Source organism: Aphis gossypii, chromosome 3 (genome assembly GCF_020184175.1).
Source record: "Aphis gossypii isolate Hap1 chromosome 3, ASM2018417v2, whole genome shotgun sequence".
Taxonomy (NCBI): Eukaryota; Metazoa; Arthropoda; class Insecta; order Hemiptera; family Aphididae; genus Aphis; species Aphis gossypii.
Window position 1 is genome coordinate 47,160,249 of NC_065532.1, and position 27,317 is coordinate 47,187,565.

The window sequence follows — 27,317 nt, forward strand, 5'->3', positions numbered from 1 at the left end:
TATTAATTAAAGAGCTTTTTCGAAGATGAAAGAAAACAGAATTTTAATTTTATAACTTATGTTTAATTTTTTTTATACAACCCCAAAATATATTATACATGAATACATGTTATGGTAAAAGTAAGAATACTAGTAAAACCTAGGATACACAAAATAGTTTGGCCAAATCCCGAATGATTTTTTAGTTTGGACTTTACAAAAGAAATTTGGTAAATCTTTTAGTTAATCGAATATATATTATGCATAGGGTTCGGATTTCAAAGCATAATAAGCAACAAAAAAACCATACGATTATTTTAAAAATGCAAAAAAGAAGCATATTTATTATTAAAATAAGCAAAAAAAAAATGCATTAGCAAAAATTAACATAAACTCTAGTTATAAAAATGAATAAAAAAATTTTAAAAATCAATTTAAATTAAAAAAAGAATTAGGTATTTACCATGTATTTCCTTAGATCTGTAGTGAAACCACAGACGTATAATATATAAAATATATATTATATGTCTGTGAATGAAACTGACTATTGTCCGATGGAATATTTTTATACATAGAAAACGAACTCTCTACATCCACGGAAGTGATCAGTGCATATTTCATACCAGAGGTTTTAAATAACAACACTAAATCTTAAATTTTGAAACGATCGATACCGATGTTATAAGCATACTGACCGTATAAGTATTGCAGGCAATATGTAAATCGATAATCTATGCGTTTAATACATTTAATAAACAAGCCGATAACGAAAACAATAATAATCCAAAATAACCATTTAGTCCGCATTCTGGGTTTTTACATTTCTTATTAGTTCATTTGTTTTTATTACAATAACAATTAACAAAATTAATATACAAAAAAATCCACGGCTGGAATTTAAAAAAAAAAGCATTTACATAATAAGCAGAAAAAAAAATTGGTTTATTCGGAATCAGAATGACGTGAAACGAATTGATATACCTAGGTAGGTATAACAATTAGATTTGTATCTCATGTAAAAAAAAGAAACATATGCTTTAAAATCCGAGACCTAATTATATATTATGTTCATAGTAGGTGTATAAATCTTATAATATAACATATAACATATTAAATTATATATTAATATATAATATATATTATTATATATTAATTATTATTATTTATATCATTTACAAAACAAAATGTAGCCTTTTAGGTTTTTTTAGCTATTTCGTCAATAACATCCAATTTTATGTTGTTATGAATGTAAAGCTTTGTAAATACATAATAAAAAATAAACACATAAAATATTTAATTAGTGAATAGGGAATACAGGATATATAACAGGGATCAACTTTGAGAATTTTCATACCTACGAGTTATAATCTTATAATTGGTAAATAATTTCGGAATTTTACAAACGCTGGTTGGTTATTCTATGATTTACTAAATTTTGTTTGTAAGAGTCCAAACTACAAAAATAATTTGGGGTTTGACCAAACTATTTATTGTGTTTTTGTATCATGTTTTACCGGTATTCGTACTTTTAACGTGATATATATTTCAAATTTTACCCTGTATACACTTTTAAATAGTTTGGTCCAGCTATCCTAGTTCTACATTTGCGTGCAAGCCTCGGTATCTTATTTCTTATGTGTGTAAATGTGTGATTAGCAACTATTGTTATGTCACTCTGTGTCTCAATTCCATCTATATTCATCTCTTCTCCAGCCTTTTTTTCCCTCTCAATAATTCCAGACGTATTTCTATAACATACGAGTATGTATGTTCTACATCCATGTCATTAAAATAATGTACAAAATAAGTGTGGAACATTTTAAACATTTCAATGATTTTACAGTAATTTTCAAGAGTCATCAATACGATAAAATGACAATTAGAGGCAAAAGCATTGTTACATGTGGTTGAATATCTGTCACGACGGATATAATATGCAATATTATATAATAATAATGCATTATACTCTCGTGTATAGTGTAAATAAAAATAAAAATACTTTTTTGTAACAACTTTTGCAATATATTTATTAGAATTTTAGTCACATAGAGCAATTACAAGTTCAAATTCGTATTCTACATAATATGAATGCGCTATACATTCGAATACCTATTTAATACTTCAGTCAACGTCATTTGTTTCTCGTTTTTGAAGTTTTAAATGAATACAATACAATAAACAAAACAAAAACAGATAATTAAAAATGAATCAAAATACTCTAAAACAATTTAATATGGTATTTCTCTAAGCATAACATATCAGATTTGTAAAATAACAACGGTGGTTTATTACAATAAAAATAATACGACGAAATGTGTGCCACAATCTATACGAAAAATATTATTTAAATTGTACCGTGTCAAAATAGATCTCTAAATAAAATACATAAACATATAAATATGCTGTAATATAATACTTTGATATTATAATATGTCTAGATCTATCTATTTTGTCACGGTACAAAAAAAAAAAAAATTAAATAATAAATAAATAAATAGAAGAAAAAAGAAAATTATTACTTCTATAGGGTAACAATAAATGATTAGGTACTGAATATTATATATTATTTTGGTCCCACTAAAGTGTCATAACAACAAATAAATCAAATAAAAATAAAAATAATAATAATAATATAATAATAAATACAATAGATATTACATTTTAACTAGGTATGTTTACATGCTATATGGTGGTCGTATATTATGCAGGTATCTGTATGGGTAAAACAAAATAATGGTCAATTGTAGGCATTCAATTGACGTTCAATTCAATACAATATAAATAATATTATAACGATAATTAATTATTGTACGACTGGGCGGATTGGAAAAATGGGCGGTGAAAACTGAAGAAAAATTTCGTTACAATGTATCTATTGTGTGTATATATATATATATACACACTTCTAAATAGATACATTTTTTACGCTATAAGCTATAGTCAATAATAATTATGATATAATAATGAAAAAATTCTGTTTCCTTGTTACGTGGATGAAATTTTCCATAACTTGTCGTTCAAAATGGTCACAGTTTTTGTACGTAAGTACTTATTTTTTTTTTTTTTTTTAAAAAGGTTCTGTGATATTATTTCTAAATAACTACTTAGTTTCCAAATTCGATTTTTATGTTTTATATTTTACAAATCATTTGGCATAAACATGAAAAAAACAAATAAGCTTTACAAGATAATATTATATTTTATATTGTTGTCATAAATGATTCGTATAAGGTACATTCTATATGTTATTACAAATATTTTGTTTTTACTGAATAATTATTATATATTGTATATTTATGTACACGAAAATGAACTAAACCTAGTATTTTTTTCGTCGATAAAATAATATCTAAATTCGAATTTATCTAAAATTAAATTCCGATTATTGAGCATTAGGTATATACGAATGACGGTAAATGTCTGTATAGCTATATTTTAAATAACAATATATACGTTCAAATAAATTTATTAAATAATTCTAAATTATACTATTATTATTATGTAAGATCCTACTCAACTATATAAATATGTATTATAATATAATATATATATATATAATAATAATCTGTAATCGATATAGAATTAACATATAATTTGTATAAAAAAACAAGATAAAATCTATATTTAGAATATGTATTATTAATAAATAATTAATATTATTGCTAGAAAAAACAATTGGGCAACGGTGGACCGCTACAGATAGTTGAGATGCTTATACAAAATAGACAAGAACATCGAGTTGTAAGAACTAAAAGTTTTGAATTGTAGGCTTCATACCAACCCGGTGAATACTAATTTATTATACTCGAAATTAAAGAATACAAAAAAATTATTTTTATAAATTTTCACAAACTTTAAGAGGATACGATCATAATTTGTATATAATGTATAAATATTTTTTTCAGTTTTCTATTTAGTCCATCGTTGCAATTGTTATAAAATATAGATATTTTTATACTTATATATGTACCTGTATAATATATATGAACAATAATAATAATAATAATAATAATAATAATAATTTTAAAACGTATTGCTTCATATGCATAAGATATAACATCTGTTTAAAATAAGATAAATTAAAAAATATATGTATGACGTATTATATGATGAAAATGCATGATTATGTTCGAAGTTTTAAAAGTGGATTGTCAGACACAAATATATAAATTTACTTTCCGAAACTAATTAATGTCCGTGTAAATAATTATTAGATACACACGGCCGATATAAAAGCACCTAGTAGTACGTCCTATTAATTCGATTGTCAAAAATAAATAAAAATATTTTAATTAAATCTAAAAATGTTATGTTCATTAAAGTAATTACCTATGAAGTAATTGGCAAAATTTATCTTAATCTTAATTTAGAATACTAATCGAATGTAATGAATTAATAAAAATTAACGATGTACATTATACATATAATACCTTTACACAATGTGGTTTGCTAAACACGCTCACTATAATATAGTATAATATATAATAATAGTGATGGGGTAATAGAAATGCCATTATCTAATCACAAAAGTATTGAGCATGTTTAGTGAATCACTCTGTATATATGGGTATAATTATATATACAATTTAAATATTTGAAGCAATATATTAAGGCACTGAATATTATTTCAAAAAATGTAAAATGTTAGAATATTGGGGTTTGGATAGATATACACAATAAAATCGTGATCATGATTGTCAAGTAGATTTTAAATTGTTCACAATTGTATTTTAAAATATTGTTATGAATTATAGATAACTATGTTAAACTATTGAATCAATAATTATAGTATGCACCATGCAAGAACATTTTGTTCCATACATAAAAAAAAAAGATGTGTTGGTAGTGTTGGTACGATAGCAAAAATAACACGAAGGATAAATTATAATATAGTCACCTACCTAACACGTTATTATCGTATAAAGATGTATTATAAGTCAGGACCCTGTACAACAATAAAAACTAAAGAGAAAAATAACTGCGACATACAGTGTCCACCTGTATCAAGTACTTAAATACGAAGAGTAGCAGTTTTAAATACAATTGTTTATAAATATATATAAGCTACCTTGAATTTTTGACATGAATAATAAAAATGTGATATTATGATATAGGTACGCGATAAAAAATGTTGAAATCGTTATAGCAATATTATAATGGCCACAGAATACAAGCAATAAAGGCGGTTTTCAGTAAGTTAGTGGCAGTGCAAAATAAAAATACAATATTAGAATATAAATATAGAGAGAAGGCCTATTCTTAATAAACTTGATACAACATAGTATTCAACAACGATAAACATATTATTATGTATAACAATAACGAATCAAAAAAATTAAAATTTTTTTTTATACATTTAAAAATCTAACTGGTATAAAATAAAAAAGAAGTTCAAGTATAAGGGTGAAACAATTAAGTATACGAAAAGCAAACTTCAGTCCTCAACAGCTTCTTCATTTTCGAGTACGTGTTTGAACCAAAATGGCTGGAATGCGTGTCCGTTGCCAACGTAGAACTTGCTCATGAATTCCACCCTAACAATTATAACATGGAAATAATGATTTATATGATATAATTTCATAATAATTATGGTATAATAAATATTATTCACAGGTAAGATTCGGAAGTAAACCTAGAGTAAACAAGGATTACCGCAATAGTTTATAAGAAGAACATATAATAGATATGAATCTCAAATACATATCATTTACGTTTTTAGAATAAAAAATATTTAAAATTGACGATAAATAATAGGTATTCCATTTTCTTATACATACTTGTTTTATGGTAACATAATAATTAATAACATTAGATATAAATATCTTCAGAAACAATAATAATAATTTATTAATTTTCGTGTTTTAAAATTAAGTACTTTTTATCGATGAAATACTTGGTATATATCTATACGATTTAAATGGATAAACCAAAAATGTCACATAGTATTTTGCAGAGGTTGAATGGTTTTTATTACATTACCTATATTATAGATACAACGATGAGAAACTGAATTATAAAAGAATAAATCATTAATATTTAAATAAATAATATAGACAATCTATCTGTGTAGAGTATGTAAAGTATATTATATAAACTTGTAGTTGAATCTATAGGCTGAAGAGAAATGAGAATTATTGTAAAATATATCACAAATGATAATAACAATAACAATCACAAAAAAGTTTTATTGAAAGTAGACAAAAAGTTTAAGTATATCATTTAAAATAACTTACCAATGCAATCGGAGCGTGTGTAGGAAAGCCGATAAGCCTTCCATCATGACTAATATCGCTAGCGTGAACATAGACCACACGCCGAACATAATATATAATTTGATAGCACCCCAATGCGTCTCGCTGGTCAGGCCCAATCTCAAAACCATATTCCACAATACTTCAGATAGTTCTGTAGTAAAAATTGCAATTGAATGACGAGTAAAATAATATAATAATCTCAAATTTATACAGGTACTGTATCATTATAACGATAATAATACACGGTAAGCGGTAAACATAATATATCACACTGAGTCCAATTTAACTTAATTTATAATTTCTTAGCTAATTTATTATATAAAGTACAAAATCTTTGGGAACATTTTTTAAAAAAGTATCACTTATAATATAAAGTGTTGATATTTAAAAAAATATTAAATCTAGACAAGCTAGGCAAAAAAAAATTTTAATATTGTTATAAGCACTTTAAATTGCATAAATATACGTATATATAACTCGGTTTCCCAGATTACCATCAAATCACTAGTCATTATTCGACTTGTTAAAATCCTTCTTTTTTTTTAGCTCTACAGTACCTATCTATAACTAATTAAGAAACTCACGTGCGTGTGCTAGAGATAACGCCCAAAGCCTAAGATACGAAGCTGTATGTGAAACAGTGCTCAACACGTATTCAATGGTTTCAATTGACTGATGAATGAATATTTCAGAAGCCGGTTCTTCCTCCTCATGACCAGCAACCTCGTTGAGCATGCCACTTAATTCAGTTTCTTTAAGTTCGATGCTACCGTTCAACTCTCCGCAGCTATCCGACTACATATCATAAAAATACAGTCACAACTCACAATACATACGTATTATTAATATTTATGATAAATTGTGGTAGCAATAACACAATAACAATTTAAAATATTATAAAAAATATATTGTATAAATATTATTTATACAAAAATTACAAACCGTATGTTTCTTGCGACGTCTCTCATATAAAATTATGTACAACGGTTTGCCAAATAACATTACCGGGATACATAACATAGCGATTGTAACAAAGATCTTTTGTAAACGATCCTAAAATATATAAAGTGTCAATTGTGAATAAAATATTAATTTTTTTTCTATTAGATATAAATTACTTACTTGTCCTTCAAACATATATTCGTCACATCCGTCGAATGGTTTCGTGTGTTTGAAAAGCATCATATTAATAAACATAATAAGTACAGATGGTGCACATCTAGGACTGGTCTTTAAAGCTATAATAATTTATACTTTCAAAATCAAAATTTACAATAATAATGATATTTAAATACACATACGATTTTTAGGACCATACCAGACCCATTTCATGAACATTAGAGATACCATGTACAAAAATAACAATACCAAAAATAACATTTGCGGTATGAACTGTAAAAGTATGTTGATTTTTTTGTTGAAATGTCTATAAACAAAAAAAATTTTTTGGATAAAGTACTTGTACTACTGCAAAATTAAAAATCGTTGGTAATATATGTACATACACGTGATTGACAACACTGAGTACAACGCCAAACATCATATGTACGACTCCAAAAATTATTGATAATTTCATTTTGTACGAATTTAGAAATATTATTTTATTAACAGCAACCTGGATATCATAATTAGTATTATACATAGTTTTGAAATGATTGGTAAGTTGTTGTAAAGTATAGTTTTAAGTTTAAATTACCTGCCAAACTGGATCTAGTCCCAATGGATAAGGTTCCTGCGAATAATCTTTGGTAGCAGGATCTAATGTGATACTTTTGTTTCCAAGGATAGAACTTGGACTTTCGTTATTTGACCAACTGGAGCCGAACAAATTTATGGACTTTGAAAACACATCGTTATATATAATACCAGTGTATATTGAAAAAAATCCCATGAGCAAGATTATGTAGCGACCTCCAAAAAATATGTTCCAAATCTAATAAATATGAATAAATAGTTTTAAAATGTATAATTAATATGTTTAATTTATTAATAAATCAAGTTTTTTTATAGGAATTTTAAGTTCAAATTCTGACAACATTGGTTTCAAAAATATGAAAACTTGCAAATTATTTTGTAGTTAAAAAGTTATAAAATGTTTTTATAAGTTTTATTTTTGAGAAATTAATAGGTATAAAGTTTCTCATAAGAAATTCATAGAGAAAAAAGTCGAACAAAATAAACAAGTCCAATTAAAAAAATATATTTTAAGTTAAAATTAAATATTAAACAAAAAATAACAATATTGGTTATTTTGTTTTAATTTTAAAATATTCGTATGAGTACGACATCTTCAAATGAAATGTTTTTGTAAAAATTATTATAGCCTACCATATTATCATTATTATCAATAATAAAATAAAACACACTATATTATTAATACAAATACATCATAAAATATTCTTGGTAAATATATGCTGATCAATTGTCTCAGCACGGAAACGTTTTTAGTATGAACGATTTATCATTGAATTCAAATTTAACACATACATTACAGTGACATACTTAATAAGAGTATAGGTGATCGAGATACGCTCTACACATGCTGGACAGCAATGTAGTTACCTAAATACCCTAATTGTATTACAATTAAATTATTTGAAGGGGTTTTTTAACTATAATTTTTAATAGGTACCTGGTACATATATATTCAATATAAATAACATATTTATATTTTCACTTTTTTTTATTAATTAGGAGTATTTTTTTACGAATACACGGTGTTCTGTTGAGCAGTTGAGCTAAGTAGAATGATCAGGTTAAATTTTAAAATTTTTTTTCTGGATCCCTCCGTAGAATGATTGATCTAATGATCTAATATTAATGGTATAAATGATTTTACGTAATATGTCATAACATGCACCGAATTTTCGATGTTAATATTTAAAGTTCAACGGTATCCGGATATTTCACCGCAATTAACTCACCGCGCGACTATTCACCGCCAACATTTCACCGCATTTACAACTCACCGCGTGCACAATTTACCGCGCGTACAATTCATCACAGTTGAAAAATGTTTAAACACAGTATCTTAAAACCAATTTTTCAGTCTATAACTATATTTTAAATTACGACATTGCATTTTTGACTTGATGAGTTATCTTACTGATACAAATTGATAATTCATAATAATAATATCGATAATAATAATTTAAATTCTAAATTTAAAAATTACCAGATTGGCATGCATGTTATACGATTAAATACGTTACTGATTATTGAATTATTGTATCGGCATCGTCCAGTACGTGTATGGACGTTTACGAGAGTGTTACAATTTTTAGTTATGGATAATATTTCGTATATAAAAAGTGAACGGGGTAAAAATAAATTAATATTAAAAGGGTATATTTATATATTTGAAAAACAAGGTTTAAATAAATTAATATGGAAGTGCGAAAATTATCAGAAGATAAAATGTAAAGGACGTTTACATGTTTGTAATGAGGAAGTTGTTAAAGAATTTAAACACAATCATGTGCCGGACTGTGCAAAAGTTGAAGTATGCAAAGCAATCAATGAATTGAAAGAAAAAGCTATCGAACGACCAGATTTAAGAACACGTGCAGTTTTAGGTTCAATTTCGACGTCTGTAAGTTCACTTATTTAAAATACTTCTTTTATTAATTGTAAAATTATTGTATTTTATAATATTATAAATCTTGTAGTTGACTACTTCAGCAACAGCGCATTTACCTAAATTAAGTTCTCTTAAACGAACAATTCGGCGGATAAGAAATGAGGAAGATACTTCACCACCAAACCCAAAATCACTCAGTGATTTAATGATTCCCCAAAAGTACCAATTGACGAACGATAAACAACCATTTTTGTTGTATGATAGTGGTCCAGGAGAAGACCGAATACTTTTATTTTCGACCGAACGAAATTTACGTCTTATGGAAAACTGTAAACATTGGTATGCTGACGGAACATTTTCGACATCGCCTTCATTGTTTACTCAAATATATACGGTAACTATTTTAAATTATTTTTAATTCAAGTATATTTTAAATAAAAGGCTATGATGAACACTAATAAAAATTTAAAAAAAAAATGCACTAAAAAACTTTAAACATGTTATTGAATTCGATAAAAACACAATTTAGTGTATGTATAATAATTTTATAATATTATAATATTGTTATAACTTAAAATTTATAAAAAATTCGAATCTAAAACGAATCTACGAGTGACCTACTTATAATCGGAAACCAATTAGTTTTGTATCGCGTATCGTAATGTTAATATTCGCGCCCAGAGATAGGGACATGCACCTACCTCCTCAACCACCCGCCTAGCCAGCCTACAATATAGGTCAACGGCCTATATTTTTCACCGGCCGTAGCCCGTATCTATTATCTTATTAATATATTATTATATTATTATGCTCCCGGCCCGTACTTATCGAGATTATTTGATAGAAATTACGTATATCCGTACAGATAGATACAATCAGCCGGTCTTCGTAAAAATAACTAATTTACGAGACAAAACGAAACATTTAAAACAAATTTACATTTAATGTATATTTTTAAAAAATTTATAATTCCAAGCAACAAATATATACCTATAAAAATGACCTAAAAATGAATAGATTATAATTTATAATCTATTCATTAAACGTGATTGTTTTTATCATAGTTTATATTTTATAAGTACCTATACAAGTATAAAATATTTTTTTTCTAACTAAATGTGTAAATTAATATATAATTTTACAGATACATGGTGTACAGTACAGTAATGTTTTCCCATCGGTGTTTGCATTATTACCAAATAAAATGGAATCTACATACTGTCGTCTATTCGAAGCATTGAAATCAATAAAACCGGAATTGAATCCGGATACAATTATGATTGATTTCGAGAAAGCTGCCATGAATGCCATTTCAAAAAAATTTCCAGTTACAAAAATTCGTGGCTGTTTTTTTCATTTTACACAGTCTGTTTGGAGACACGTTCAACAAGCTGGACTTCAACAACGGTACACTGAAGATTCAGAATTCGCTCTTCAAATAAGAATGATGACCGCCCTTAGTTTTGTACCTGTAGCTGATGTTGAACAGGCTTTTAATGATTTGATGGATACTAGTTACTACACAGCACACGAAGAACTTTTAACTCCAATGGTTAATTATTTTGAAGACACGTGGATTGGTCGAATGGACCGTAGGAATAGAAGAAAGCCAGCCTTATTCCCGATCAATTTGTGGAACTGTTATGCTTATTTAGAAGAAAACATTCCAAGAACAAATAATTCTGTCGAAGGTTGGCATAATAGTTTTTCATCCACATTAAATGTAATTCATCCAAGTATTTGGAAGTGTATTGAGGCATTTAAAAAAGAAGAATCTTTAAATAAAATCCACGTTGAACAATTAATAGCTGGGTATTCTATCGGTGTTAAAAGAAAATACAAAGACTTTGCTGAAAGGTTAAAAAATGTGTGTGATGACTATAATAATAGAATAACAGAAGATTATTTAAGAGGCATAGCCCATAATTTTCAGTTAAATGTTTGATTATTGAGTATTTATTATTGTATTATTATTTGAGTAATTATTTATTGTAATATAATTTTTTTTTTGACTGACAGTATATAAATGTATTTGTATGAACTATTTTTTAATTTTTAATTGAATGTAATAAACTTTACTATATTATTTTTTTTTTGGAAAGTATAATATAAATGTATTAATTGTATTAATTAATTTTTAATTTTTAATTGAATGAACAATAATTATTATACTATTATGTTATTATTTACTTATTAATACATTTTACTATATCCACGACAAATTGTAGCCGCAGTGAATTGTACATGCGGTGAATTGTAAATACGGTGAAATGTTAACGGTGAATAGTCGCACGGTGAATTATCACGCGGTGAATTATCCGCGATCCAAGTTCAACAACGTTTTGTAATGTTCGATGCATAGTTAATTGTATTTTAAAACTAATCAGCAGCAGTTTTTTTTTGTCATCATTATTGGGCCGTATATTGCAAGCTAACATGACATCATTGAGTACCTAGTTGTTTATTTGAATTTCAACTGTGCAGAGTAGATACAAGATTGGTCCAAGGACATTTTTTTTTTTATTTCGGCTGACATGTTTTTAATTGTTAAGTATTTATTTCCGTTTTAACGCTACAAAATGTCGCTTGTATATCAATTAAAATTTTTTTCGAGTTTTTAATGCGTTATGGAATTGTTAATTATCACTCGCAGTTTTTGATTTTCAGATCAGATTTTTGCCTAATTCTGCGTATTGAATATTTTGATTATTATGTGATATTAATAGTACAGATTATTTATTGACTATAACCGAAGTAGGTAGTAAAACTATTAGAAATCATTTTTAATTTACGTCAATAATATTTAATATTATTTTTTTCTAACATTGCTATCTTGCTTTTGAATCGTCTTTCGTTAGTTGTTAAGATTTTTGTCTCGTCAACTGATTAGAATTGAATTTTTGTTAATTTTCTATCGGTTCTTTATACGTCAGCTATTATATTAATTTTTTAAAACATATCACACCTTATACTAATTGAAGAAAGTTTGTTAGTCTTAATACTCGTTAAATTTTTGTAACTTTATTGTGTTTTGTTGGTAGCTTTGACATCCATTGATACTGATGGATCAAAAAATGTTGATAATATCTATTTTTTTTATTATACCTAATCTAATTTTTCAGCTTCTAATGTCAATTTATCGTTTTTAAGTTATAAATGTAAATATTTTTGACTTTCCTGTAATTCTACAAAATTGTGATGAATTTAATGTTTGTAATTTAAAAATTAAACATAGTAAAGTTTATGTGTCAGCCTAACATATTATTGTACTGTATGTAAAAAAATAATAGAGATTAAATAATGACTTTTGTCATTTAGTATATTATTCAATATACTTGGTTTTATTTTTATTACTGAAAAATACCTTTATATGAATTTAAAATGCTTATAATATTGGAACAAAAATTATAATATATATACTATATATAGTACTATATATTTTTATATTTACTTCATTAGAAGACTTTGTTTTAGACAATTGTTGTTCATATATGACCATATATGCGCTAAATAATGTTAAAATTATTCCATGGCCAGCATCACCAAACATTACCCCAAATAGAAATGGAAATGTGATTATAGTGTATAAGGCTAAATAAAAAAAACAACCATGTAAATAACAATATGTACATTGTACATGTATAAATCAACTAATTTTAATTTACCGGGATTAACTTCTCGATAACCAGAGACGCTGTATGAATCCACCAAATTTTGGAAGCCCTGCGTGAACCTATTAGTTCGATTGAACGTTGGTGGATTTTCATTAGTGTCGATTATGTTTAAAAACGAAGGTATTGAGCTTCCTACAGCTTTCTAGATAACAAGCATAGTAATTTATATAAAACAAGTTGAAAAATAGTAAATGCATTAAAAAAACATTAATGTTCTTACACTGCCTTCAGCCAATGTGTGCCTGATGAATGCTAAGTCTTTTATTGGTATCCAACATTCACCGATCAGACACTTTTTGGTAACATCCATGTTGAATAGATTAAGGGTATGGTAGATAGCTTTCATTTTTCGAACCATAACACCCCAATTATGTAAATCTTTTGTTACAGTTGTCAACACACGTTGCCTATGGTCTCTTGTTTGATTTAGCACCTGAAATCAAATAATATGTAGATTAACCTAAGCAAGTTAATAAGCAGCGCCGAAGAAGAAATATTATCGTATATATTACCATATTCAAATCTTCTAGTCTTGTTTTAACTCCCTTTAACATTTCTTGTCTTTCAGAATGTGCACTTGGGCAATTATAAAATGAAGCATGGAACCCAGAGCAGACTTTTTTCACCCTTGACTTGAGCTGTTCTCCTTGGAAGAACGCAACAAATACAGTTTTGAAAATTTCGTTTCCCTAAATTAATTAGATATACATATTTATTTGTTTAAAATATAATGTGGCATCAAAAATACACAGTGTTCACTGATTTAGGGAAAATATTTTGTTTTTGACCGGTTTGCGTTGGTTTGAATCAGGACATTTTTGACAAATATATAATTATATAAACATAGTTTAAGTTTTTAACACTCTTGTTTTTATACCTAAAAGATTTAAAAGTTTAAAACAAAGTTTTTTATTAGTTGATCAACTTATATGTGAAAAAAATTCTACTGGAAATCCAAATTATTTTTTTATAATCATTTTAAGTTCAAATGTTTACGACATTTAATATTCACCAGTAAAATAATTATTTCTCTTAAACAATTTTTGATATTTTATTGTATTCAAAAAAATAATATAACATACTTGAAAATTTCACCAAATGTTTATAGTATCATTTTCATTATACAAAACATTTTTTAATATTTCTTATTATTTTTTTTTTTTTTGAGTTATTATTGGGTATGAGAAATTTTCAATTTTTTTTATAAATGATTAAAAATTATTTGCTGGTAATAGAAATGCTTGAAAATTTAATACAAGATTCCACAAAAAAAAAAACTTAAATCAATATATAAATATTATTAACACATGCACAAATTTGTTCATATGCATTCAAAAGTTAGAATTTTGACAAAACTCGTCAAAATTGCAAAACATTATAGACTATTTTGTAATAAAAACTTTCTTTTTGCATCTATGTTTTGAAAATTTATACAAGATTCCTTATAAGTAGTTCATATTGGAACCATAAAATCTAAAATTATATAATGACCATAACATATCATCCTACTAGCTGCTATAATACTAACAGTAAAATAAATTATCTTAATAGCTTTATCAAATAAACATATATATGCTGGTTGATCGTTTCCGCTCAAAATAGTTTTTTGTACACAATGATAATATTATATCATTGAATTAAAATTTAACACACCTCTAATAACAATTAAAAACCCACTCGACACAATACCTAGCGTACAACAGGCGATACCCACTTATCTAACTTTAAAAAAATAACAATAAGTAATGTAATTACTGGATAATATTTATAAATTAAATTTAAGCCTATATTTGTAGTCATACACAAACATTTTTCTGAGATAGTTATTTTTATTGGTATAACCTAACTTAACCTATTTATAAGTATACCTAGTAAAAATCATACTGTAAATAGAATATGCAATACATAATATGTATATCATAATAGCATAACTGTATCTTTTGAGATACAAAGTAAAATAATTCAGATTTTAAAAATAGCATTGATTAATTAACATGTTAATTGATTTAATATAATGATAGACATAATTAAATTAAACTTATGATTTATCAGTCTTTTATTTATGATATAAAATGATGTACTCATTTATAAACTGAGAATGTTCTTTATATAATAGATTAGGTATAATTCTTACTGTAGATGGGTCTTCGAGCGAATCTTCGAGTTCTGCCCGCCGTAAAAATACATTTCCTCGGCTGATACGCCATAACATACGCTCAAAACCAGGTACTCGTTCTCGGGGCACGACTCCGGCAACAAACCTAATGCATTAATAATAATAAAAAAAAAATGTATTTAATTAGTTTCAAAATAGATGTTTGATATTTCAGTTCATAAAAATGTTTTTAAATTTAAAAAAAGCAATCAGTATTCATTTTCAAGAAGTAGATATTTTAACAACTATTAATACAATTTAAGAAAACCATTAGCTTATGTATGTATAATATGAGTAGTTATTATTTAAAGTTCTATCATACATATCCAGTTTAATTTAATTTTAAATTATTAAAATGAATATGAAATATAACCAAACATAATCGTTTATAATTGGTAATAAAATCCCACTGTATTATTATGTTTACAATTGGTCTTCATATCAAAAATAAATTGAACATCAACAATACGTTATTGTTAAATTAAAATACTCAAAGTTAAAAAAAAGTCAAATAAGAAACTTTATACAATCAAAACGAATATAATATTTATTGATCGAATATTTTAAAGAAGTATAAGCTAGAGATATCATTACGAATATTATTAACTTGCATAATAAGCCAATTGATTAGCAAGTATTTAAATACGATATAGCTAAATTAAGTATTATGTTTGATTAAAAATATTTATGAAAATAAAAATTGATAAGTTTTTCAGAGGAAGTTGTAAAGCTCAGACCCTAATACATACCTGGTTGTATGTGCTGTTGTCTTTATATTATTAACTCATAAAATAATAAATGTTTTTAGAGAAATTTGTTTTTATTTTGTTATTTTTAATATTACCGTGAATCGACCAATTATTAAGTTTAAAAGTATGATAGTATGAACCACAAAAAGTATGATGAAAACATGCTTAAAAGATTTGAGAGAAAAATTCTTAGGAATTTGCATGGTCTAATACAAAAAACTTCGGAAAAATATTGAATTTTTAGTTGATTAAATTAAACAAAAGAACAAATGTAAGGTTCCCACCCAACATTGGAATGTTTTGGATATGTGTTGAAAGCGGACGTAGCTAACTATTAAAGAAGCAAGACTGAGAGGAATAATGTATTGATGGTGTCAATGACCAAATTATAATAATATAATAATTTAGTACTGGGAAATAAATTGGTATATTATTTTGTATTATGTTAGAGAAACATTGAAAAACTTAGTTTAGGCTAAAAGTATAAATGGTTTTGGCTTGTAAATAAAAAAAAAATGATACATTATTTCTAATTAAATCTGTAAATGTATAATTGCATACATATGTGTTAAATAAATCTAAATAGTACATGAACTAAATTTTTATAATTATTAAATATTTAAACATAATAATAATTAGAATTACACAAATACCAATTTTCAGATAAGCAAAAATATATGTATAATGTATATAGTAACATTGATTGTTAACATAATACATGTCAATAATAGCTGGGTAAAACAGAACATACAATATAAAATTATGATCTGTTTTAATTTATAATGATCTGGAATTTCTTGCTTATTGCTTATAGTTCCTAATTTAATTTTTATCTTAACCTTACCTATGAATTATTTAATTTGGACATGATAATTTTGATAAAATAATAACAATGATAAATATCATTTTCTGAATTATAGACTTTTTATTAGTAAAAATTAATAATGTATTTGCTTCTTTTAAATAAGTTTGTCAAACATTAAACTTGCTCTTCATTTCATAAAAACCTAACCTTACCTAACTTAATTACTCATTATTCTAATTAAAAAATAGCAAAAAATTAATTTAAAGTAAATAAACTTTACTACTTACCCAAGGCGGCCCCGAGTGACTTGGGACTGACTATTTAGAGCTTCATCGCTAATTAGAGCTTTTGTCAGAGAATCTGTGCCTGTTGTACTGACACCGTCTTGCTGTTGAAAAGAGAAACTCTAAAGGACAAATAAGAAGAGGAAATCTATGTCTACTTCAAACACTAAATATCAAATCTATATGCTAATATACATTTAATTAAAACTAAATAAAGCAATTGAAATGCCTTCTACAATATTTTCATAGAAATAAAATAAGTAAAACAATTATTATACAATAGGATAATAGATAATAATATGTACAAACTAAATAATAACGAATTAAACTGTGTTCAATTCAAATTTGGTACACAAAATATTTTTAATGTTTAATAACAAAATATAAGCATTTTTAATTGTTTAAACTATATGTTTTCTAACAGCTTTAAAATATATCAAGACCTAATAACATGCAATAAAGCTAAACCCAAAATTACTTACGTCTAAGAAATCCATATCAAGCTCAATGGATGAACAAGAAAAAAAACAACATTTCTAGTTAGAGATATTTGAGAAAAAGTATTTATTTTATTTGGTACAATTTAACCATATTGGTATTGCAGGAATTAAATTTTATAACATTTTAACTATTTATAAATAAAGTTATCAATATATTATTTGTACCTATTTATTTTTTACTTAGGTTATGCAAAACATCATTACATAGTTTTTTCATCAACAATAAAATTATATTTGTTTTTATAATTTTTGAAAATTTACTTATACTCTTATATAATTATAAGTAATATTTTAACCATGAATTTGTATTTTTTTTTAAATAGTACAAGAATTTTAATTAAAAAGATAAGAATTTCTAAGCTATATGTCCTCTTTTGTTTTAAAAGTAACTATAAAATAAAACTATGACATTTTTTAGTAATATACTTAATTCATTTATTTATTAATTATTATCTATTTTAGTTTTGAGTATACTTCATTGTTTATTTATATAAATAGGTGCTTAGTGATAATTTAATATATTTCATTTTGATAGCTTTCTATTATCATTTAACATATTTATTATAATGAATTGAACATATATTGAGCTATGTTGTATAGTTCAATATTGGCTAAATAAGTATCATAAATTGATTGTTAGTAAGATTTATGGTAGTGTTTGTGTACCAAATTTGACTAAATAAAATACATAATATAGTAAATACACAATGAAAACATTATTATTTTTTAAACAAATTAATTATGAAATTATATAATTTTATATGCATATCTATAGAATGAATATAATTATAATCAATGTATAATACATACTGGTATTCAAATATTTAATCATATTTTTAATATACACTTAACATAAGTGTAATATTTAAATTAATAAATGTACACTATATAATTAATTATATAGTAGGTGGTGTTTAATAGCCACAATACTAATGTATGTAACTTGCTATGTGTAACTATATTTAATAATAATAATAATAATAATAATAATTAATAAATAATAGGTACCTATTTTTAGTTTATAAAATTGTAAATTTAGTTTGATTACAATAGTACCTAGTTGTTATAGCTCTAACAAAATAGCATGAAATCAAAAAATATTAAAAATTACATTTAAATGTGAAAATTTTACATTATATATTTATTATTAAAAATGTGTGTGTCTGTTTATCTTAATCAAATGAGATGAATTAACATTTATTTTTAATTTATCATATTATGAGTACATTTGTTGAAATCAAATCAAATAAACAATAAAGAAAAGTACAAAAATAATTACTCCAATGCAAACTTAATACTTATTATTTATGATTATCAGGTTGAATTGGCTTTTGGTTTGATAATCCAGTTTATAATATGCATAAATGCAAATATATTTTTTTTAAATATAATTTTGTTAAATTTAATATTACAATAGTTACCTCTTCAAAAAATGCATGTGTTTTTTCAAGAACATGTCTAAGTTCTGTGAGCTCGAGGTAGTTAGATTTTAGATTAACTGCATTATGGCTAAGCTCTAAAATTTCGCTCTCTGTGCGTTCTAATTGTGACTAAAAAAAAAAAAATATTTATGTTATATAAAGTTCCATATAACAATTAGAAATATATTTACTTCTAGGTTAATAATTTCCCTTGGATTGGGAGCAAATGGGAAAACGCTGCTTTCCGGTACAGGGACATGCACGTGGTCTTTGTGCACTTCAGCTTGAATATAGCGTAATTTACGTTCTAGTTCATCACAACGTCGTACTTCGCTGACAAATTTTCGCTGGAAGACGTTCATTTCGCTATTTAACTGTATAAAATAAGATTATATATCATTTATTACTGATAATATACTTAAATAATATGTATAATACATTAATACAATTACTTATACAATAAAAAGAGTAATAAAATAAAACACCAGTGTTTTTAGTTTTATATTAAGTTAAAAAATATTTTACATACAGTATATAAATTAAAATTAATCATTGTTTACATCATATAGGTGTGCTCGGGGTGTAGGTATTACTTATATTGGATAATTTGTATTTCAATGTAAAAGTAAAAAGTAACGAATCATTGATATATTGAATCCCCTATTACTTATTAGGCTATTTCATAAGTACCTATTATATATTATATTATCATATACCAAAGTAAATTTTTAAAACTATGTGTAATATACTTAATTTAGTAGTATTAAGAATGAAAATAGGTATTTCTATCATGTATTTATATCATATTAAAAATGCATTACAACATAGTTATGGTTTCACATAATATTATTAATATATTTCGACCTTCGAATAATTAATAAATAAATATTGACATATTATGATTGACTTAAAAAGTGGGAACATTTTATATTTTTATGGTAGATTATCAATAATTATGATAAATATTGTTTAATTATTGATCTTAAAGCAACATTATAACAATGCGTTATAATTATACCTATAATGTGAATATATTATATCATACCAAAGATTTAGAAAATATATTTTTTATGATATTTTAGAACGTTAATTTGTCATAATACGCTTATTGTATCATCGTATAAAATAAAACGTATATTTTAGCTTGAACTAACCTAGTGATGGTATTTTTAAGGTGACCAAACCACCCGCTGATGTTAACTATTGATGACCGAGACCTTTCTATGGTCACTCGTTTGACTACACCTGCCATCGTCGAGGACCAATAATCTGTTACCAGTGACTAGATGTATTTACTATTTAGTTAATGCAAAATATTAAATATTAATTTTGAAATAGATACCTTAGATTTATAGGAAAATCTCGGAATATGAATGACTTAATATTTTTGATTTTTTTTAGCTTTTTATAGATATTATAATTTAGTGTTCGATTTTATTTTGATAAATATTGATTAAATGTTTTTTTAATAATGAAATACAAGGTTCCTCGCAAGCTGTTTTCTAAGTGATTATGGACAATGCTCGAAAAATGTAAAATGTTCACTACTTCGACCGCTAAAATCGAGCATTGAATCTAAGACTAATAAATTATTAAATACACGTTTTTAATGTATATTAAATATAGAAGGTATTTTACAATACAATATTATAATGTACATATTAATCATTTGTGAATAATTTCTAGTGTATATCAAATATTATATGCTTGCACATTTAAATAAATGTCACATAAAAATATAATTTTTTTCTTAATGGATTTAAATAATAATCAACTTTAGAAGATATATTTATGACACAAACATACGAATATATTAAGTAAAGCACTATAAGACATATTTTTTCATGTGATGACATAAAAAAATAAACCATAATATTATATGCAAATAAGTCCTTGAAAATGAACCAATGTGTACAATATAGTAAACACCATTAGATAGTCTCTTTAAGAACAAAAAAATTAATTGTGACTATCTACAGCTTAAAGCAAACTTAAGAAAGAGAGATAAACATTAAAAAACACGTAAATGTTTGTTTTATGATGTCAAATTGATTACAAGCCAAATGGAAGATAAATATTTATTAATACTAAAATGTAAGTAAAACACTTTGAGGTTCTTTATCAATTCAACAATATAAGGAATTTAAAAAATAAAAAGGTGAATTTAAGCATGTGTCTTCGAAATCAATAGGAACATTCAATACAAATATAAAAATTCGTTAGTATTATGCCTAGAAGTTTAGTCAGGTTTTTTTTATAAATTGTATTAATTCTTTAAAATATAGAGGTGAAATTTATTATTTTTAAAAATAAAGATAACGTTTTTAATAACTGAAATTTAAAATTGTTTTAATATAAGATTAATTAACTAAAATAACAAATAAAAAAAGACCTTTTTATATTAAAAATAAATTTAAAATTTAAATTCGTCCGAAGTTACTTTCATCATATTATTCAGTTATTTATAGAGTTATCTATATACCATACTGATTAGAATTGTTCGAACAAATCCTATCTTATGAATAAAAAATGCAAATGATTCAAAACATTTTATTTGATATAATAATGACAAAAGTAAGAAAAATGTTAAATTCAATACAATTTTGACTGGTTTAATTTAAAAATCTCACTATTAGGCGATTGATGTGGTTAAAATATTAAAAAATTATAGTACTTTAGAACAGTTCGTAACATAAATTATGCAACATTAATTTTATTTTACTTTATAGTTTATACAAAGTCAAATTACTATAATAGTAATATAAAGATATAGATCCCAAATATTTTCTTTAATTTTACAAAATAATTAACTATTGCATTTGAATTAATATTATTCATATTAAAGTTGTATATATCAAGGAGTTTATCATCGTAAAAATACAATTTAAAATATTTAAGAACTTCAAACATGTACAATGTACTTATTAAATTTATCTTAAAAATGTGTTATATTATACATTGTTATTATTTATTATACTAAACAACACAAATAATAATAGGTACCTATATTTACAATAAATAAATAATTGTTTACATTAATATTATATGTTCTAATATTAATAAACTTTTTATTTGCAGTCTATCATTATTTATCTACACACTGTATAAGTATACATTTTTCTTGGAAACATTTACGTACTTCATAATATCCTTCAAGTGATTGAATCACTTTGATAGGGTATAGGTGTAAACTGTTTACAACAATTAAGTTCAATGAGTTAAAAAATATTATATTATGTCTGATTTAATACATTTAACTAGGTATTTAATAAGAGAGGTGACACCTTAAATTAAAAATTATTTATAATAATAAATTGGTTGAAACTTGAAATGTTAAATACTCAATACTAACAGAAATGGTAAGTTATATTAGAATGTTAATAATTTAGACATGTAGTGTACTAGTGTGTAATTATAATATATATTTTATTTGAAGAATATGGAAGTATGCATTACTTATTATGTAAGGTGTTTAGGTGGTATACATAACTGCAAGAATTTTTAGTAAAGTAATAGAATCTGTGTTATCTATACACATGAATAGAGGACTAGAGGAGAAGTCCATGATAAAACTGGCAAATATTTATATTTATCAAAACTTATAAAATTTAACAATGTACATAATAGTGTACTACAAATAATTGTACGGTTTTCTTTTGTAAAAAAAAAAAAGGTTGAACAAAATATAAAATATACGACGCAAATATATTTCTATATTCTAGATTAAGTTAAATAGGACAGTCTCTCTAGGTTTAAAACTACTGAAAAATCGGTCAAGTATTCTGAGCAATGTTTTGATTTGATAATTTTAGGTTTATACTCAATATTTTTGTTAAATGTAGGCAAGTTGATAAAAACAGTTAATTTAAGTTAACACATTTGAAATGAATCTTATTCTATTTCTTTGTGTGGCATACTATAATTGTTGTGGTTTAGGCAATACACGTTTCTGTTAATTAAATAACTAAATTAAGAAATGTATTCTTTTTTTATAATTAAAAATATTATAGGAGTATCTCTAGATCAAATTTAAAATAAAAAAGTTGTTCTTTATATTATGACAAAAACAATTAATTACAAGCGAAAAACAATACATTTTTAATAATCATAATATATTTATTCAAAACAACGTGTATAAGTTTCATTACCTTACAGATGTTTAATTATGTATACAATTCAGAACTGAGTGAACTTAGTAAAATACGTAGCTATGAGCTACAAAAATCTGGCAACATTTCCATGAAAATCAGGGTAATCGGTAAAATCTTTTACCAAACGTATAGGTATTACGTATATTATATATTTTTAAACGCTGTAATTTAAGTGTGAAGTAAAAAAATATAGTATCATATATACGTATAAGTGAAAAAATGTTTAATCATTATTCACAATTTCTGTAGTTGTTATTTATCAAACTTGTGCTACTTACGTCTCGAAATTGTACAACTCCTGCTTCACCCATTGTAGCCACAGATGCGTAAGCGGCTTCTGGCTGTATGAAAAGCTGACATAAGGCCATTTCCTCACTCCTGAACATGGACCCCATTTCTGTCAATGCAAATAGTTTATACATCATTAATAAGAACGGCATATTAAAATCGTATGATTTCATTTTTCCTATGATTTACATTAACTTTTACTATAATATTTCAAGAACTTAATATATTTTTAACGTTCAGGAAAAATAATATAAAAATTCATTAAATAAATGTTCAAAATTATTAAATATTCAAAATATATATGTTTAATATAATAAATCATTTATTATTTAATGTATATTTTTATAATATACATATAATATGATATTGTTTATGAGTACATCTAGTAGTTATCACTATGGTAAAGGTAAGCCGGTAAGCGTGTCAAAATTGTATTTACCTAATATTCTTTGAGTTATTTAGAGTTAACACTCTGAATGAGGAAAACATAATATATTAAACTCAATATAAAATAAAATTATACTAATTGAGCTAGCAATTGGGAAAAGTAAAACACATCTATTGAGATTGTAATTTTTTTTGATTTTAAGCTGAGCGAAGAATGTGCCTACAGTTTTGTATTTGTGTGTTTTTGTGTAAATACGGTAAGAAGTATTTTATAAAGAAACCAAAAAGATCTAAAAATATAACTGACAATTTATTTTTGTAAGTAGCTGATGTTTCATATTTAAACGACTAATAACGAATGATAAATTGTTTTATTATAATTCGTTTACATTATTCGTAAAGACTTAAAACTTTTAAAAAATATGTAAGTACATATTTAATAGCTATTACCTATTTTTACTATTTTACGGTAATACCCTCTTAAAATGAAATAATAATAAAATATTATAGTACCTATACACATACCAATAATTAAATATTATATTAAGAATGTACCAAATGCTTTCGATAAAAGTTAACAACCTACTTTAATATTAATAGTAAAATAAATTACTTTAATAGCAATATCAAAAAACATGAAATATACCAAGTGTTGTTGGACAGAATAGTTTTTTGCTTACAACGATGTATCATTAATTCAAATTTAACACATCCATTTCAGTGACTCGCTTAGCATTTAATTTAATAGTTAATAATCCAATATATATATAAATTACACACTATTATTAAATTAACATAGAAAACGAACATTTTCAACTATACCCTGAAATAATTTTCTTATTTACAGTTCTAAGATTTTAAAAATGGGAAGTAAAATATTTTTTTCAAAGTTTGGCGGGACTGTTAGTATTGTAATTTAAATGTTAAGGTATAGGTATATATATATATAAAACGTGGACTTTATGAACATTTAAAAATTTTAACCACCGGTTGTGATATTCATTGAAATTTAATTTTTTTAAACTTATTTTTGTTTATTTTTGATTTATGTTCAATTAAAAATACATATCCTATGTCTTATACGTTTTACAGATATTTTAAGTTATAATTTTAACAGTTATTAATTTGTAATGTACAATTCAAATAAATTTGAAAACCGATTACAATTATACTCATGTTTTTGGTTCTTTGTTCTCGTAAATATTTTTAAATGTTGAAAGTATCCTACATAAATATTTATTTTAGTGTAATAATAATAACTATAGTGTAGAAATAATAACTGTTATATACTTCGAAAATAACCAGGGAGTACTTCTGAAATAAATAACAAAAAATATTAAATTATTTTTGTGTTGAGAAATATGATATTGTAAACTAGTAATTATACACAAAATATTCCTTACACTAGATTCTTTAGGTAAATGTGAATATAATAAAGATAAAATAATGTACCTATAACACAAATATAATCGGGTCCAGAGTGTGATGTGTACTGTGCAGTCTTTAATATAGTATAGATTAAAGGCTTAATTGTTCTGTATTATTCAAAATCTTTGGTGCGTAAAATGTTTTTAAAAAAATCAACAGCTTTTTGAATAAAAAAAATAAAAACAGTTAACACATTTTTAGGATATAAGCATGTTAATTAATTTTCAAATATAAAACTAATTCAATTAAATAATGTTTAATATTAATACATTTAACCTATTATAGGTACGTTTAAATTTTTACTCCATCATATTAAACATTTTTATTATTTATTAAGTATCATAAAATGTTAATTATTTCAATACGTATACCTAAAACATATATTTTAGTATAATACAATAAACAATTTCCTTCAAATTTAATCACTGAGATCTAAGTAATTTTAATATTTTCTTCAAATTTGGTAGTAATAATAATGCCATATCATGATGAGGATTGAAAACAGAATACAAATTAAACATGTTATTTTAATAGAATATATCTAAATTATAATAGTTGATAAAAATATAATACCATAATTGTGTTAAAAGGAATTATTACTGATTGGCGTAACTTAAAAATAGTTTAAAAAATTTAAATATTGTATAAGTAATTTAGAATTCCATTCATAATTATTGTTAGTTACTAATATTGTTGATAATTAATAACATAGATAATGAATTAATTTCATATATTATTTATGAGAATGTATAATATTTTAACGAGTGAGGACTAATAAATCTTTTATTATTTATTGGACTATTTTTGGTTGATTTATAATGTAGCATTTTCGATTTTGTAATGTTTTAGGAAAGAACTAAGTATGTAGTTTAAGCACTAAGTACAATAATTCATAAACAACATATGAATGCTAAAAAAACTTAAAACTATAATAGTCTATAATTACAACATATCTAGAATATTTAAAATATTAAATAATAAATTCGTGAATATTTAGAAAGAGTTTAATTACTAATTAACAGGAACAAAGGTATATGGCTCAGTATTCAATAGCAATTTAAATGGCCTAAACCAATTTTATTATGGTCTTTTTATCTGTTAATTTTACGAAGACATTTTTTAGAGAAAAATAATACATGATATAATCGAACGTTAATAGAAATAAAATGTATATTTGGTTAATATATTATACATACCTACTAAAAGTCTTATATTATAAAATGTATGGTTTGATCATGAATTTATCGTATTACTTATTTCTATATTAGTTCAGTAGTAATGGTTTAAAATAAATTTATATCGTCAAATAGTCAGCGGCTCAAGACCAGGTGGCCTGGTGTCCTACAGCACACTAGCACACCTGGCCGGTCCGTCGCTGCTAATTAATAATTATTATCGTAAATTGTTATATAATCTGGACGGTTATTTTTACAGTGGAAACTGATAAATGCACAAAGGTACACGTGATTGGCAGACCATTCAACTATTACGAAGAGTTGCGTGCATAGTACGAAAGAGATTATCAACTTAAAACGCTCTCGTTAAGATAAAATAGGTTACATCAACAGAAATAAAAATTATTTAGTCTAGTTGTAAGTTTTTTAAAAAAATGTGTAAAATCATAAATTATTCTTTCATAACTACTCAATTTAAATATTTTAA

At 24.6% G+C, this 27,317-nt stretch overlaps 2 protein-coding genes across 5 annotated transcripts in view; one reads left to right on the forward strand and one right to left on the reverse strand.

Annotated features, from left to right (window-relative positions):
* Positions 1-1,978: 1,978 nt before the first annotated feature.
* LOC114120885 (V-type proton ATPase 116 kDa subunit a 1) overlaps positions 1,979-27,317 on the reverse strand; it is a 43,625-nt gene continuing 18,286 nt past the window's right edge. For 2 of the 4 annotated variants that reach the window (XM_050204426.1, XM_050204425.1), the window contains 18 exons: positions 23,831-23,949; positions 19,593-19,775; positions 19,402-19,530; positions 17,963-17,983; positions 17,484-17,584; positions 15,622-15,748; positions 14,000-14,176; positions 13,708-13,920; positions 13,479-13,629; positions 13,265-13,404; positions 7,930-8,166; positions 7,739-7,848; positions 7,535-7,659; positions 7,356-7,471; positions 7,176-7,286; positions 6,818-7,028; positions 6,213-6,384; positions 1,979-5,513 (listed from right to left, as the gene is read on the reverse strand). In XM_050204426.1, coding sequence (XP_050060383.1) covers positions 5,414-5,513; positions 6,213-6,384; positions 6,818-7,028; positions 7,176-7,286; positions 7,356-7,471; positions 7,535-7,659; positions 7,739-7,848; positions 7,930-8,166; positions 13,265-13,404; positions 13,479-13,629; positions 13,708-13,920; positions 14,000-14,176; positions 15,622-15,748; positions 17,484-17,584; positions 17,963-17,983; positions 19,402-19,530; positions 19,593-19,775; positions 23,831-23,947 — 2,541 coding nt within the window. In that variant the 5' untranslated portion in view covers positions 23,948-23,949 and the 3' untranslated portion in view covers positions 1,979-5,413. Of the gene's footprint in view, positions 5,514-6,212; positions 6,385-6,817; positions 7,029-7,175; positions 7,287-7,355; positions 7,472-7,534; positions 7,660-7,738; positions 7,849-7,929; positions 8,167-13,264; positions 13,405-13,478; positions 13,630-13,707; positions 13,921-13,999; positions 14,177-15,621; positions 15,749-17,483; positions 17,603-17,962; positions 17,984-19,401; positions 19,531-19,592; positions 19,776-23,830; positions 23,950-27,317 lie in introns of all 4 variants that reach the window. The other 2 variants (XM_050204428.1, XM_050204427.1) reach the window with 2 other exon arrangements.
* On the forward strand, positions 9,103-11,987 carry LOC126551346 (uncharacterized). The gene is made up of 3 exons (XM_050204431.1): positions 9,103-9,825; positions 9,902-10,207; positions 10,958-11,987. The coding sequence occupies exons 1-3, from the start codon at positions 9,418-9,420 to the stop codon at positions 11,756-11,758; spliced, it is 1,515 nt and encodes a 504-aa protein (XP_050060388.1). The 5' UTR covers positions 9,103-9,417; the 3' UTR covers positions 11,759-11,987.